Here is a 17,510-nt window from a genome sequence, read left to right as displayed (position 1 = left end):
CACTCTGATTGGTTGAAAGACCACACGTGCCCTCTCGGGCCCCTGGCCCCTTTGCTCGGTCCTCCGGCCCCGCCCCCTCGGTCCTCCGGCCCCGCCCTCTGCCTCCCTATTGGCCCGGAGCTAACTTAAGTCGACTGAGTCGCTGTGCGTAGGAATGGACGTAATAGCCTTCGGTGTTTGGAGTATGCGCAGTTTGAATGCTTGCCACAGAGGTTGGTTTGTTGAATAAAGCTGTACATTGCAGCTCCTGGAGAACTGAAATAAAGACAGAGAATGCTGGAGAAGCTTAGCAGGTCTGGTAGCATCTGTGGAAAGCGAAGCTAAGTTAATATTTCGAGTCTAGTTTAACTAAGTATGGGCTGGAAACTAATTTTTTTTTAATGATGTCAACAAAAGGGGTATGAAAACAGGTGGTGAGGATGCAGAGCTAAAGGAACTGTTATTGGCAGTGATAGAGAAATAAACTAGGTGTTACTGGTAGATGCTAGTTTGAGTTGCATCTCTATGACTCTGCTAGGACCAAACCTGTGCACCCAAGATACTAAGGGGGGGGGAGTGTACCTATATTGAAGGACAGAATGTATAGTTCAGTTGTTGAACTAAAGGCTGTAAAGTGCCCAAGCAGAAAACGAGGTGCTGTTCCTCCAGCTTGCATTTGGCCTGAGGTAGACCACTATACAGCAGGCCTAGGGCAGAAACCTAAGCTTGAAAGTTTGTCACGTCTGCAGGCTGGTTGAAATGGAGGGTAGCATTTAGGCACACTGACAAAGCAGAACAGCTTTGTAAATGCCCAGTGTTGGCCTCAAGCCCCAAACATGGGGCTCCTGATGTTGTATCTGTAAACAAGCAGGAGTCATCTGTAGCCCTACACCTGGAAACATGCCAAGGTCAGCTGAAATCAGTATGCAGGTGCCATCAGCTTGATGATGTGACAGTGAGTGGGATTGAATGGTCTTGGTAATGGCCTAGATTCCTAATTGCAATCTACTCCCTAGTCTATGTTTGTCCATCCTGAACTTGAAGATACAGGAGAGAGTATTATGAATTTGTCTCCTGGACTGACATGAATGAATGTTGGAAAATCTTTTTACAGGGGTTAGAAGGAAAGCACTTACAGCAAACTGACACAAAAGTCTTTAATCTTTCATCACTTAATTAATCTGGACCTGGATATTAAGCACAGAGTTCTGAGTGTTTCCCACTAAGGGCAGAAAAAGATTCCCTATCTTCCTCTTGCCAATCTCTTAAACCTATTTGTAATTGTCTTGCAATAAGCTAATGGGAATATCTTATCTGAAATAGTCATACAATGGCAGACCTTTTATCAAATCTCTTCTCAGTCTCCTTTGCTACAAGGAGGATAACCCCAGTTTTTACAATCTTACCTTGTCATCCTTTAAAGTGTCCTGATAAATCTCCTCTATACCCTCTCAGGGACCCTCACATCCTTCATAATGTGTGGTGATTACTGCTTTGTGTAGACTGAGATATTCTGTGTTCATGTGCTTGAGAGATTTATCACCTGCTGACAATTGTGTGGTGGTATCACAATTGCTCCTGGATACTACTTCAACTTGGAGATTTTTCTCTGGCTCCTGTGCTTCTGATAATCAGTTGCAGACTCCAGCAGAGAATTTAAATATTGAAAACTTAAATTGTTTCAGATGTGAGTTTTTTTTTGTCTGTTCACTTTCAGTTTAGAACTTCTGTTGCTAGGTTCTGTTACCTGAAAGATATTCCATGGCTTGAGGGAATGTCTGATTCCATTACTTGTAGATCCAATACTATGCTTCAAGTTTTCCCACCCTGTTCATCTGTCTAACTCTTAACTGTCTAACTTCCCCTACCCCTAATAATGGGTGTATTTTAGTTCTGTTACTATGTCACTGCTACTTTTGCAAACCTTGTCGAAATGAGTTTTCCCCTGCTACCTGTCCCCTGAAGATGTCCTGCAGCATTTTCATTCCCTGTAATTCTTCCTACACTTGATAAAATGTTAATTTTGTTTAACTCTCCACAGTTGCCACAGATATTGCCCATCCACAGTTACTCAAGGAGATGATGATGTTTGACCTTCTTGAGTCACTGCAGTCCATGTGGTGAAGGTACTGCTGTGGGGTAAGGAATTACAGGATTTAAGGGTTTTTGTGGAGATCTGTAGGTTGGAGTTGTTCATTGATTCACTGAGCCGGTCAGGTTTTCTGTGAATGTTTCATCCCCCTTCTGGAATGACATCTTCAATGCTGTGTAGCCTCTGGACGAAGGGCTGTTGTGATCTGCCCAGTCTATTTCGGGTTTTCTACTGTAGTAGTCTGTAGATAGGGTCTAGTTCAACATGTTTGGTTATGGTCGAGTGTGCGGTGCTGAAAAGGCACAGCAGGTCAGGCAGCATCAAAGGAGCAGTTTCTTGCCCGAAACATTGATTCTCCTGCTTCTCAGCACTACGCTCTCGACTCTGATCTCCAGCATCTGCAGTCCTCACTTCCTCTATGCTTGGTTTTCTCACCAGTGGGTGAATATCAGGCCTCCAGGAATTCCTGAGCTTGTCTTTGGTTAGCCTGTCTCAATGTCATAACATTGTCCCAGTTGAATTGGTGTCCTTTATTGTCAGTGTGTATTGACATGAGGGAGAACTGGTTGTCTTGTTTTGATGCAAGCTGATGCTCATATAGTCTGCTGGTTAGTTTCCTGCCTGTTTGACTAATGCCATGTTCATCTCAGTTGCTGCATGGTATTTTGGATAGTACGTTTGTCCTGCAGGTTGTGGGCATAGGGTCTTTTTGTCCTGAATAGTAGCTGGTGCAGTGTGGCTGTTAGCTTGTCACTATTTCCAGAGGGCATAAGCCTTGTAGTTATGCCATGCAACAACTGAAAGGAATATTACATTGGACAAACAGGCCACCAGAACACACTAGCATCAGCTTGCAACAAAACGACACAACCAGTTCTCCCTCATGTCAACACACACTGACAATGAAGGGCACCAATTCACCTGGGACAATGTTACGATACTGGGACAGGCTAAACAAAGACAAACTCAGGAATTCCTGGCGGCCTGGTATTCATCCACTGGTGCCAAAACCAAACACATTGAAATAGATCCCATCTACAGTAGATTCCCTATAGCATGGAAACAGGCCCTTTGACCCACCAAGTCCATAACCGACCCTCCAAAGAGCAACCCACCCAGTCCCATTTCCCTCTGACTAATGTACCTAACACTATGGGCAATTTAGCATGGCCAATTCACCTGACCTGCACATTTTTGGACTGTGGGAGGAAACTGGAACACCCGCAGGAAAGTACAAAATCAGAATTGGGACCACCTGCCACAGCAGAGAGAACTGAATAAATTCGGGGCAGATCATAACAACAGCGCTTCATCCAGAGGCTACACAGCATTGACAAAACATTTGCCAAAAAAAAAATCAACTAGCTCAGCAAACCAACCAACAATCCTAATTACAGGATTTCTGTTAAGATGAAGGAGCAGTGATCTGTACAGGTCAACAACACTAATTTTATTCTATCACACTTTTAAAGAAATACTATGTTCTGAGGCATTTCACAGGAAACTTTACAAAGCTGTCTTTGACTCCAAACCACATGAGGATGTTTTCAGGCATGTGACTAAATGTTTGGTCAAACAGATGACAGTTTTTAATTTGTACCTTTAAAAAGAAAGTGAGACGGAATGGTTCTGGAACCTGGACCCAGTGAACTGAAAGAACAGCCACCTATGGTGGAGGGATTATGATTTGATTAGATTACTTAGTGTGGAAACAGGCCCTTTAGCCCAACAAGTCCACACTGACCTGCCAAAGCACAATCCACCCAGACCCATTCCCCTTCACCTAACACTATGGGCAATTTAGCATAGCCAATTCACCTAACCTGCATATTTTTGGATTGTGGGAGGAAACCCATGCAGACACGGGGAGAATATGCAAACTTCATACAGTCAGTTGCCTGAGGCGGGAATTGAACCCAGGTCTCTGGTGCTGTGAGGCAGCCGTGCTGACCACTGTGCTACCATGCTGCCCAGAATGCCTAAGAAACCGGACTTCTATGAGTGCTGAGATCTCAGTGGGTTGTGGGGCTGGGAGAAATGAGGAAGGATCACAGCCAAGGTGGGAAATGAGAACAAAATTTTTTTTTAAATCTCAGTGCTTCACAAATAGGAGCCTTTATAGGTCAGTGAGCACAAATGATAGGTGAACAAGAGACGATGCACATTGGCAGCAGAGTGTTAAATGACTGGGAAGTTGAAAGTTAGAGGCCAGTCAGAAATGTTTTGTTAAATTTAAAGTCTAGACTTAACAAGGTCTTGTAGATGAGAGTTTTAGCAACAGATGAGTTTAAATGAAGGAGTCAGGTGATGTCACTGAGGTGGAAATTAGCATTTTGGTGCGGACAACGTGAAATACTGCACGTTGCATGAACAGTCCAGTTCAGCCTCACATGATTACAAGGGAATAGGTTGGTGTTAGTGGCTAGAAAGTAGCATTTATAGCTGGGACTGAGACAATCACTTTGATGTTCCTAATATTTTAAGGGGGTAAATTGCTGATGATCTGATGGAATGTCAAACAAGTCAGGACTGTGTGTGAATTGGAGCTGACCATATTCACATTCACCTGTCACCTTTTTATCTTTGATGAAGAAGGTCGGTGCTCTCGGAGATTCTTTTAAACTTCCAATCAAATTGTAGAGAGAGAGAGAGAGAGTTTGCCTCCCCGCACCCCCGCTTCTCCTAACTGTTTCTCCCTCCCTCTCTCCTGTCCCATAAAGGTCAGCATCTTCTGTAGATCCAGACCAATTTTTCTTTCCTATAGGGCCAGAGTGACACAGTTGTTCTTTTCTGACAATTCAGCAGCTTGCACGGTGATTTTTTTTTTGCCTTAAGCCAGTCCCACAAATGATCAGATTCATTCAGTTCCATTTCACAATGTGCCTTTTGTTTTGGTAGGTTCCTGCTCACTCTTTCTTTCTTTGTGTGTTTGTCAGGATTTTACAGGATTTTAAATGGAAAATTTGTGCTCTGCTAATGTTAACCGAACATCAGGATATTTCAGAGTCACTCACTTTCTCATAACTTTAAATGATACTGAATTTTGAACATGGAAGAAAATAGCTCTGTTCACCAATGCAGTCATACTGAGGATCAACTGTTCAAGTGTGGTGTTGGCAGGGAGGGATTCAGTTACCAATCTGAGCTGGACACTCATCACTACACTCACAGAGAGCAGAGACCATTAACCTGCTCGATATGTGGGAAAGGATTCACTCAGTCATCCAGTCTGCTGACACACCAGCGGGTTCACACTGGAGAGAGACCGTTCAAATGCACAGACTGCGAAAAATGTTACAAACGCTCTGGGGACCTGATGTTTCATCAACGCGTTCACACCAATGAGAGACCCTTCAGGTGCTCTTATTGTGGGACTGGGTTCAGGCAATCATCTCAGCTCACCGTGCATCAGCGAATTCACACTGGGGAAAGGCCATTCATCTGTTCCATGTGTGGGAAGGGATTCACTCAATTATCCCACGTGCTAAGACATGAGCGAGTTCACACTGGGGAAAGACCTTATAAGTGCCCAGACTGTGAGAAGTGCTATAAAAGTTCTGGGGAGCTGATGTCCCATCAACGTGTTCACACTGACGAGAGACCCTTCAGGTGTTCTCACTGCGGGACTGGGTTCTGGCTGTCATTTGACCTGACTAAACACCAGCGCATTCACACTGGAGAGAGGCCATTCATCTGCTCAGAGTGCGGAAAGGGATTCAGTCAGTCGTCTCAGCTATTCACCCACCAACGAGTTCACACCAGGGAGCGACCCTTCACCTGCTCTGAGTGTGGAAAGAGATTCAGTCAGTCATCTGACTTGCTGACTCACCAGCGGGTTCACACCGGAGAGAAACCATTCAGTTGTTTCGAATGTGGGAAGAGATTCACTACGTCATCACACCTGCTGAGTCACAGACGAGTTCACAAGAAGCTGCAGTGATGGGACTTTGCTGATGATCAAATCCTGGAATGAACTGTGTACACCTGGATCTGTTTCTGTTGATGTTAATAAACACAGTCCAGTTATCGGCGTTAGAATTCTCCGCAGAAGTCAAATAAAGTACTTTCATGTTAAGTATGGTGTGTTGAGTCTTTGTAATATTCGTGCCATACGTTACTTCCTTTTAACGGCTGTCCCTCTCCCTTTCTGTTCCAACCTCCCCTTTGACAACAAGTGAGTGGAGCTCATTGTATTTCTTTGTCGGTAAGATTGAGACAGTACAACCTTCCCAATTCTGGGAAGCAACTGCTGTCTGCTGTTTGTGTCATTTCCACTCCCTACACGGGGCAAACTGTCTAAAGTTTCCCCTTGTCTGAGTCTTTCTTCCTCTCTCTCTCTCTTGTGCCTGCCCTGACATCATCTTGTTCTTAAACCCCCCCCCCCCCCACCACCACACACGCGTGCAAACTCTCTCTATTATGTGACATTCGTTGTTCTCTCCCTTCAACTATGTTCCATTTTTCTTCAAATCTGCTGCCACATCCTCAAGAAAACAGTATGTGTCTCCAAAGACCTTGCAAGCTTTCTGTTAGATCTCTGTAGGGTCGTTTTCCCGCGACAGGGAGATGAAAGCTCATGAGGCATGCAGGGTTCAACCATGTGGAAGATCGTTTATTCAAGTAGAAACCAGTTAATGCATGGAGAAGGCCAAAGGATCTTCCTCCAAGACTGGCCTCTGAATGGAGATCCATGACACACTCTAACAGTTTTTAAAAAAAAGCAGTATTTTATACATTTCTGTGTTATGATGATTATGTACAACGTGGTTATAGCCCTTCCCTTCCTCTCGATTCACCCAAACCAGTAAAATGCCTAATCAATGATGGACATCCCTATGGATAGCCCCAGATTGTGGCGTTTAACAAACGCTATAATCTCTTGTCCTTGGGATCTTTCTACACATTGTATTCATTTGTATTCTAAGGTTATGAGCTATACTCCTCCGGGTCTACCTTCAGACAGGCTTATCTCTCAAGAAATCTTAGAATTCTATCATTTATTGTATCTCGTGCTGTCTATCAAATTTAGTTATTCCTCTTATATTTTCCACTGTCCTAATTACAGATGTAAAAATATGAAAGACTAATTGCTATAAAATTTGTTATCTGATTTCTGTTACAAAGTTAGTTACAAAGTATTAAAGTTGTATACCATATATACTCATGTATAAGTCAAGTTTTGAATACCATTCTGAGCTGTAATCAGGGGATTGACTAATACATGAGGAAAAGTTTTCAAGGGGATGAAATTCATACTTGGCATGAATCAAAAAATGGACAAACAAGTTAAACAAAATGAATGGTTCCAGCTTGAAAAAAGTGCTAAAACAATTATTAGAATCAGAATCCCTACACTATGGAAACAGGCCCTTTGGCTCAACAAGTTCAGAGAGTATCCCACATAAACCCATTCCCCTATTACTCCAGAATTCCCCTGAATAATGCACCAGACTAACAAGCCAACTATTACGCAACCATACCATTACGGAATGGTATAATCCACCAACTCAATGATGAGCAAAGTTTCTCGGTTATTTCAATGGTCCCCTTGTAAAAGTGGTGAATTTTACTGGAAAGCAAAACTTTTTGTTCACCTGCTTCAATGAAGCTGGAACAATTGTTTTGATGCAATAATGTGGTAAGCAGCTATTCACTGAAGGTGGCCCTGTTGACAAATGGATTACAGTTTAAATGCTGCCGTCATTAAAATGATAAAGATCGACAGCATCGAAAAAGGTCCTTCGGCCCAGCGAGCTTGGGACCATCAAGACCAGTCACCCAACTATTCTCATCCCATTTTCCAGCACTCGGTTGCCTTGCAAGTGCACATCAAAGGTTATGAATGTTTCTGCCTCTACCACTCTCACAGGCAATGAGGCTCTCAGGAAGACAACCCCAGTCTGCACAACCGCTGTTTACGACCAAAACTCTGCAGTCCACGTAACATCTCGATAAATCTCCTTTCTGCTCTCTCCCGTGCAATCACATCGCTCCTATAACGTGGATTCCAGAACTGCACACAGCTGTACCCTAACTGACTTTTTATGCAGTTCGAGTATCGCCTTCCTGCTCTTAAACTCTATCCCACGTAGTCATGATTTGGAGATGCCAGTGTCGGACTGGGGTGGACAAAGTTAAAAATCGCACGACACCAGGTTATAGTCCAACAGGTTTATTTGGAAGCACTAGCTTTCAGAGCGCCGCTCCTTCATCAGGTGGTTGTGGGGTATAAGATTGTCAGAGACAGAATTTATAGCAAAGGTTTACAGTCTGACCATTGTGGCACAGACAGTCTCACACGGACAGCTCACGCCTTCAATACTGGGCCGACATGGCAACCATTGTTAAAATTCACTTGAGAATGTAACTTTTAAAAAAGTTTTGCAATTTACATATGAAAGAACTGAAACCAATATGGTCATTCTAAAAGATGAGAGACTTAACAAACAATCCAGGTCTTTTTCAATATATAATTTCAGTTACATTACACCGTAAACTTTTGCTATAAATTCTGTCTCTTACAATCTTATACTCCATAACCACCTGATGGAGTAGCGCTCCGAAAGCTAGTGCTTCCAAATAAACCTGTTGGACTATAACCTGGTGTTGTGTGATTTTTAACTCTATCCCACGTGCCTTCTTAACCACGTTAGCGGACCTATGTTAAGGGACCAGCGGATATGCACCCTAAAGTCCCTCTGATCTTCTGTGCTTTCCAGACTCTTGTTTGTCCTGCCTGAGTACATTCCCTCACGCCAATCCGGATTGAATTCCGCTTGCAACAGAAGTCCTCATCTCCTGCCTGTAGTCGAGTCGCCTGCACATTACAGTTTCATTTCTACAACTATCTCTTGGTGAGCTGCAGGGGGCTCCTTGGATTAGCAATACTATCCCACCTAAACGCTTAGCTCTCACTGGAAGCCAGCATCATTCGGTCAGACAACACTCTAATGAGCTATCGCTCGCCCTTCCTCAAGCCTTATGCTCGGCTTTTTGTTATCACTGAATGTCCTGCCAGTGTCTGGGATGCTGCTCCGTCTCCAAACGGGACTCAGTCTGGGCTCGAAATGCTGGCTTTGCTTTTTTTTTCCCCCTCTTCCCAGGTGCTGCCAGATCTGCTGGTGTCTTCAGCATTGACTGTTTATGTCAAATTTAGCTTAGATTAGATTCCCTACAGTGTGGAGACAGACCCTTCGGCCCAACTAGTCCACACTGACCCTCCGAAGAGTAAACCACCCAGACCCATTCCCCTCTGACTAATGCACCTAACACTATGGGCAATTGAGCATGGCCAATCCACCCTAACCTGCACATCTTTGGACTATGGGAGGAAACCAGACCACCCGGAGGAAACCCACGCAGACACGGGGAGAACGTGCAAACTCCACACAGACAGTTGCCCGAGGCGGGAATTGAACCTGGGTCACTGTGAGGCAGCAGTGCTAACCACTGAGCCACTGTGCCGCCCGGACGGGAGAATGGCAGAATTTTCTGTTTAAGACAAACACAGGAAATGCTGGAGAAACTCAGGAGGTCTGGAAGCATCTGTGGAGAAAAAGAGAAAGAACGATTTATTTTCAGAGTTTGAGGATGAATCATGCACAAACAGGATGCAGAGTTTGCAAAAAAAACTATTACGAGCCAGGTAGGAGTCGAACCTACAATCTTCTGATCCGTAGTCAGACGCGTTATCCATTGCGCCACTGGCCCTCATTGAAAAAGGTTTACTTTTGTGGCACCTCCTACAGAGATAGAATGTTAAAAATATTTATCATCATCATTAAAGTGAAAGCAATTTATTGTGGACGCTGGAGACGTGACATTAAAACAGAAAGTGCTGGAGAAACTCAGCATCAGTGGAGACTGAAGGTCTGCGAAAAGGGATTTTTAAGTACTTTTCTCCCTCGAGTGGGAGAAATGTGTTCGATACGAACAGGAGTGGAGAGGTTCGTACTCTTGGGAAATCGAGCACCCCCTTTTCCCGACTGCACGTCGGTTCGGAGTGAGTCCGAGGGAAGTTCAGGGCTGTTTGGGAGACAGCCTGGATTGAGCGGGGATGGGGGAAGCGCCTTTCTCAGGAGTGTTGGGGCACACAAGACCGCGAGGAAGCCGTTTGGTGTTAAACCACTGCCGTTTTTTCACGCCTCAACCCGGCAGTGCATGTTTTCTGGTGCACGCTGTTTGCTTTTTGCAGCCTGCAGTGCTCACGTTTCTGCCGGGAGGGTGCACTCAGTTGCAGAAATGCGCGTCCCGCAGACAACAAACTTACCAACGTCACTAAGACTTCTGAAAGGCGGCTGCCTGCTCTCCAGTGGTTGGCTGGAATTAGAAATCTGACCGATTTAAATATCCCTGCTCAATCGTGTTGGCTTATCCATGAAGCCGTTAGGGGGATGCGTGTTTCTACACGGAATTAAATATATATATATATATATATATAAAGGCTCGTTGAGAGAAGAACATTGCTTGAGTTTTTGGATTAACAATTCAGTGATATTACTGCTCAGCCATCTGGTCGTGGGATGCTAAAAGATTGCTGACTCCAATAGGAGAAAATCTGGACATTTGTCAAGATAAATTTTATAAATATCTGTGAAGGAAAGGAGTATAATAACAACACTGTGAGGAACAAAGGAAAATTATCCTTGTTGGAAGGGTGTTGGATCTTTAAGTTAATTTCAGATAAAAAGTGAGGGTTTGAACTAGAGGAAGTATATGTAAAGCAGCATTGCAATAGCAGATTATAGTATTTGAATCTATTTTGCGACAGATTTTGTTCTTTGGAGTGTTCAGTAACAGGATAATGATGATAGTGGAGGAAATGTTTTTAAAAAGTTGAATTTGAAGAGATGAGGTTATCCTTGCAAATTTCCAAAAACATATCCACTAATTTCGAATGCAGAGGGTGGTCCGTATATGGAATGAGCTGCCAGAGGAAATGGTAGAGGCTGGTACAATTGAAGCATTTAAAAGGTATCTGGATGGGTATATGAATAGGAAGGGTTTAGAGGGATATGAGCCAAGTGCTGGGAAATGGGACTACATTAGGTTAGGTTATCTGGGTTGGCATGGATGAGTTGGACCGAAGGGTCTGTTTCCGTGCTGTACTTCTCTATGACTCTACTTCTATGCAGAGTCTCAGGTGATGTTTTCTGTTTTAAAAATCACACAACACCATGTTAGATTCCAACAGGTTTATTTGGAAGTGCTAGCTTTTGGAGCGCTGCTCCTTCATCACCTACCTGACGAAGGAGCATCACTCCGAAAGCTAGTGCATCCAAATAAACCTGTTGGACTCTAACCTGGTGTTGTGTGATTTTTAACTTTGTACAATTAAAGTCCAACACCGGCACCTCCAAATTTTTTCTTCTTCTTCGTCATTCAATTCTTCAAGGAACCAAAAAGGATGTGGTGATTCCTCTCTAGAAACAAGCTCCTTCTAACACACCATCAATATGCAATCACGTACAGGTGATTACGGACAGAGTGAAGGTACAGGACCTAGATATTAGTGACACATAGGAAAAGTGAGAATTCAAAAAGTATTAAGAAAGCAACAGAGGGAGAGAAGAACAAGGTACGGTTTTATGTTTGAGAAAGAGATGTATGGACTGACGCAGAGTCAAGTACACAAATGGAGTGAAGTAGAAGTTCAAAATGCAACTTCAGTGATGTAACACAGCGGCCACTACATGGACTCAAACATCCGGTTTACAATAAATTTACAAAGGATGGAGCACGAAGGCCAGCTGCATTGGTGCATTAATAAGAAAGGTTTGTAGATAATTGAAAACAATCTGAGGAGAATCCATTGTTAGGACTGATGAAACAGGAGAGTTTTAAAAATTTGTTGCTATTTTGCAAGGCTTGCCTGAGTCAAACGACACAATGCAGTCATTCAGAGGTCAGTTGACAATAAAACTTTAATGGGAGTCCTACATTTTCTGACAGATTTGGAAAAGCAATTTCCTGAAATTGCATTTTTTAAAGTTTCTCTCTAATCTCCCACAATGATTTCTAACAGCTCTCCTCACCTTTGAGACTTACATTCCACTTAACTGATCCTATTCCCACTAAGCTTACTCTCATTTGTATGCCAGAAAATACAATTTAGAGCAAAAGTAGGCCATATGGCCTCCCAAACCTGCCTTGCCATGGGTAATATCATGGCTGATCTGATTGTGGTCTCAGCTTTCCTTCCTTGGTGGCCAAACTCCTGAAGAAGGGCTTATGCCCGAAACGTCGATTCTCCTGCTCCTCGGATGCTGCCTGGCCTGCTGTGTTTTTCCAGCACCACATTTTTCAACTCTGGTACTCCAGCACTGCAGTCCTCACTTTCTCCTGGCCTAACTCCACCCCTAACTTAATTTACAAATTTGTGGAGGACACCACAGTTGTAGGTTGGATCACAAACAGTGACGAGACAGTATACAGGAAAGAGATTGAGTGCTTAGTGACATGGCGTAAAGACAATTTCTCTATCAACATCAGCAAAATGAAGGAACTGCTCATTGACTTCAGGAAGTGGAGTGGAAGGCATGCCCCTGTCTGCACGAGGTGAGGTGATGTTTGAGTGCATCAAGTTCCTGGGAGTGACGATCACCAATAGTCTGTCCTGTTTAGATGCAACAACAACATCTCTCCTTCCTCAGGAGGCTAAGGAAATTCAGCATGTCAACTAGGAGTCTTACCAATTCGACAGTTGCATCATAGAAAGCATCCTATCTGGATGCATCATAGCTTGGTATGGCAACTGCTCTTCCCAGTCTATCATGCAAACCAGCCTTCCATCCATCAACTTCACCTATATATTACCCACGGCCTTAGGAAACCAACAAACATAAGCAAAGACCCCTCCCACCCCGGTTATAGTCTCTCCCAACCCCTTACATTGGCCAGAAGATATACAAGTTTGAATAAACTTACAAACAAATTCAAGTATAATTTCTTCCCTGTTATCAGACTTTTGAATGGATCTCTCAGATATTAATTCTGATCTCTCTCTGTACATCTCCTCTGTGGCTGTAACACTGTATTCTGTTCTGCTACCCTCATGCACTTCATATGGTATATTCTGCCTGTTTAGCATGTAAACCAATACTTTACACTGTATTGTGGTACATGACAATCTGTCAATCAACCAATGTCTGCTCCCTATAAACCTTTGACTAATCAAAGATCTATCTAGTTCTGTACTGAACATTTTAAATGACCCTGCCTTCATTAATTTTTGGGAAATGGAGTTCAACACACTCATGATCCTCTGAGGGAAAACATTCCCATCTCCATCTTAAATAGGACACTCCTTAGTTTTGAACTGTGTCTCCTTAGTCCTATTGTTTCTGACAAAGGGAAATATCATTTCAGCATCCACCTTGCCAGTCCCTCAACTTCTTGTGTCTCAGTAAGATCACCTCTCTCTCACTAAAATCTAAATGGATATATATTTAACCTGACCATCCTTTCCTCATAAGATAACCTCTTCATTCCAGGAGCCAGTTTTGTGAACCTACTGAGTTGTTTCGAATGCACTTATGTAAGTAAACCAAAACTGTGCATAGTGGTCCAGATCTCAACAATGCTCTATACAACTGTAACAGAGCTTGCCTATCATTCCCCTGGAACTAAATTACTTCATTGACCTCTCTATCCACTTGCTGTACCTGCATGCCTTTCTGTAATACATCTATCAGGACATCCAGATCTGCCTGTACCACAGAGTTCTGTAATCTCTCTTCACTTAAATAGTAAACTGCGATTCTTTTCTTCATGCCAAAGAGGATACAGGCAGACTTTCATGTCTGCCACTTTTTACTGTACATTCCCAACCTATCTGAACTCCATTAATCTCTTTACAACTTACTTTCCATTAGCAAGCAATCCATTGATCCCTTCATCTACATCATTGCTATAGAAAAGGTTGAGGCCCCAGCAGTGATCCCTTCGCGCCTCCAACAGCTTCTTACAGTTGGGATCTCCTTGTATTCTGTTCAATTAAGGTCACTCAGTGGTTAGCACTTCTGCCTCACTGCACCAGGGTCCCAGGTTCGATCCCAGCCTTGGGTGACCATCTGTGTGGAGTTTGCACATTCCCCCCATGTCTGCGTGGGTTTACCTCCAGGTGCTCCGGTTTCCTCCCACAGTCCAAAAAATGTGCAAGTTAGGTGAATTGGCCTGGCCCATAGTGTTAGGTGCATTAGTCAGAGGGAAATGGGTCTGGGTGGGTTACTCTTCGGAGGGTCGGTGTGGACTAGTTGGGCCGAAAGGAATTTAATGTCCTGTGTACAGCTGCAACATGACCTCCAAACTCCTATACTCAATGCACTGACTGATAAATAGTCACAATGGTGACAAATTGTCATTAGCTGCATCACACTTTGTGTCATAATGTATTGAGTGGCGCGGTGGTCAGCACTGCTGCCTCCCAGCGCTGGAAACCCGGGTTCAATTCCTGCCTCAAGTGACTGTCTGTGTGGAGTTTGCACATTCTGCGTGGGTTTCCTCCAGGTGCTCTGGTTTCCTCCCACAGTCCAAAAAATGTGCAGGTTAGATGAATCGGCCATGCTAAATTGCCCGTAGAGTTAGGTGAAGGAGTAAATGTAGGGCAATGGATCTGGATGGGATGCGCTTCGGCGGGTCGGTGTGGACTTGTTGGGCCGAAGGGCCTGTTTCCACACTGTAACTAATCTAATCTAAACATAAGAACTAGGAGTAGGCCATCTGGCCCTTTGAACCTGCTCCGCCATTAAATAAGATCATGGCTGATCTTTTTGTGGCCTCAGCTCCACTTACCCACCCTCTCACTGTAACCCTTAATTCCTTTCCTGTTCAAAAAATGATCGATCTTAGCTTTAAAAACATTTGCTGAGGAAGCTTCAACCACTTCACTGGGCGGGGAATTCCACAGATAGGTGAAGAGGTTCCTCCTTAATTCAGTCTTAAATCTGCTTCCCTCTAATTTTGAGGCTATGCCTTCTCGTCCTAGTTTCACCCACCAGTGGAAACATCTTCTCTACTTTTATCTTATCTGTTCCCTTCATAACTGTATATGTTTTTATAAGTTCCCACCAGCTTGCCCCCCCCTCCTCAATTAGGGAGATCAAAATTCACTATCACCCTATACAGCTGCAACATAACCTCTCTGCTTTTAAATTCTATCCATTTAGCAATGAAGGACAAAATTCCATTTACCTTCTTAATTACCTGTTGCAACTGCAAACCAATCTTATGTGATTCATAGACAAGGACACCCAGGTCCCTCTGCACAATAGCATGCTGCCATTTATTACCATTCAAGTAATAGTCCTTTTTACTGTTACAATATTCCTACCGAAATGGATAACTTCACATTTATTGACATCATATTCCATCTGCCAGACCTTTGCCCACTCATTTAAACTATCTATGTCTCTTTGTAAAGTTTCACAGTCCTCTGTACATTTTGCTCTACCACTCATCTTAGTGTCATCCACAAACTTTGACACACACTACACGTGGTCCCCAATTGCAAATAATCTATGTAAATTGTGAATGATTGCAGCCCCACCATTGATTCCTGAGGCAGACCACTAGTCACTGATTGCCAACCAGAATAACATTCATTTATTCCCACACTTTGTTTCCTATTGGTTAACCAATCTTCTATCCATGCTAATTTATTGCCTGTAACATCTTGCATCTTTATCTTATCCAGCAGCCTTTTGTGTGGCACCTTGTCGAATGCCTTTTGGAAATCTAGATATACCACATTTACTGGGTCCCTGTTGTCCGCAGTTTTTTGTAACATCTTCATAGAATTCCAAAATAATAGTGAAGCATGACCTTGCCTTTCATGAACCCATGCTTCATCTGCCCAACAGGTCAATTTCTGTCGAGACACCTTGCTATTTCTTCCTTCATAAGACTCAAGCATTCTTCCCACTCCAGAAGTTAAGCTAACTGGTCTATAATTCCCCAACATTTGTCCAGTCTACTTTAGCCAAAACCTCCCTCATCCTATTGTAGTCTCACTTGTTTAAGCACAGGACCCTGGAATTGGATTTTATCTTTGCACTTTTTCTGTATTCTAAATTCAACCATACTCTGATCGCTCCTTCCAAGAGGATCCCTAACATCATTAATTATTCCTGTCTCATTGCACAGGACCAGATCTAGGATAGCTTGCTCCCTTGTTGGTTCCATTACATACTGTTCAAGAAAACTATTGTGGATACATTCAATGAACACCTCCTCAAGGCTACCCTGACCGATCTGTTCGACCAATCAAAATGTAGCTTAAAATCCTCCGTGATATTTGCTGTACTGTTTTTACAGGCATAGTTATTTGTCCACCCCAATGTAATATTATTTGGAAGACCATAAACATCAAAAATCAGTGACTATTTTTTCTTAAAATTTCTCATTTCCCACCCAAATGGATTAAAACTTATTCTCCATAGAACCTACCATCTCTCACCACCATGACATCGTCTTTAAATAAAGACTCCCTGTCTTTCTTTCGAGCAGTTTGATACCCCTGGATATTTAACTCCAAGTTGTGACCATCCTGCAACCATGACTCTGCAATGGCTACTAAATCATTTTCATTTGCAATTATTTGTGCCATTACCTCATCGACCTTGTTATATATGCTTCAAGCAATCAGGTAAAGTGCTTTTTATGCTAATTTTTGTTCTCTCTTTATGAATTCTAACATCTCCATTAATGATATCTTCTGCATTATCCTTCCTTTCTACTTCTTTCATAGTCTACCATGTAGTTAAACCTCCTGCACACATGCTAACTTGCTGCTTTCCTTTTTATTTAGCATGATGTGGAGGTGCCAGTTTGAACTGGGGTGGAAATAGTTAAAAATCTCACAACACCTGGTTATAGTCCAAAAGGTTTGTTTGAAAGTTAAAAAGTGGTATTGGAAAAGCACAGCAAGTCAGGCAGCATCTGATGAGCAGGAGAATTGACATCTTGGACCTAAGCACTTCATCAGGAACGTAGTTGGGAGGCTAAGAGATACATAGAAGAGGGTGGGACTGGGAAAGATGTCTTGGAAGGCAGTTGGTAGATGTAGGTGTGTTTACTTGGAAGTACAATCTTCTGAAGCACTGGCTCCTTCTGCTCCTTTATCAGGTATGCTGTGGAGCAGTATCATAGGACACACTTTATAGAGAAAGATCAAAATGTCATACAACTGGTGTGATGTATTGAACAAAATTATATTGATGTTAAGTCTTTCATCACTTAGAATAGGGTTGCAGATTTCAATTGATTAATATATGAATCTCAGAACTTCTTTTGAGTCACATTCCTGAGATAACTTAAGGTTTAATAAGAAAAAAAGTGACACCTCAGCTCACACATTGCATTGAAGGTGTGGGGTTAGAATCAGTCTGTATCCCAACCTTGAGTCAGACTGGCTCTACTTCCAAAGTATGAATTGATAAAA

The 17,510-nt window shown here is 43.0% G+C and overlaps 1 protein-coding gene and 1 non-coding gene across 2 annotated transcripts in view; one reads left to right on the top strand and one right to left on the bottom strand.

The window, feature by feature from the left end:
• The first annotated feature begins 179 nt into the window (after positions 1–179).
• Positions 180–17,510, top strand: part of LOC140457230 (uncharacterized) — a 78,884-nt gene continuing 61,553 nt past the window's right edge. The window contains exons 1-4 of the mRNA XM_072551367.1: positions 180–293; positions 2,021–2,118; positions 5,008–5,990; positions 9,886–9,887. Coding sequence (XP_072407468.1) covers positions 5,121–5,990; positions 9,886–9,887 — 872 coding nt within the window. The 5' untranslated portion in view covers positions 180–293; positions 2,021–2,118; positions 5,008–5,120. The remainder of the gene's footprint in view (positions 294–2,020; positions 2,119–5,007; positions 5,991–9,885; positions 9,888–17,510) is intronic.
• On the bottom strand, positions 9,709–9,781 carry trnar-acg (transfer RNA arginine (anticodon ACG)). Its single transcript has one exon. It is a non-coding gene; the product is annotated as a tRNA-Arg (tRNA).

This window comes from Chiloscyllium punctatum, chromosome 31, assembly GCF_047496795.1.
Source record: "Chiloscyllium punctatum isolate Juve2018m chromosome 31, sChiPun1.3, whole genome shotgun sequence".
Lineage (NCBI taxonomy): Eukaryota > Metazoa > Chordata > Chondrichthyes > Orectolobiformes > Hemiscylliidae > Chiloscyllium > Chiloscyllium punctatum.
This window is presented reverse-complemented; position numbering and strand designations above follow the sequence as displayed.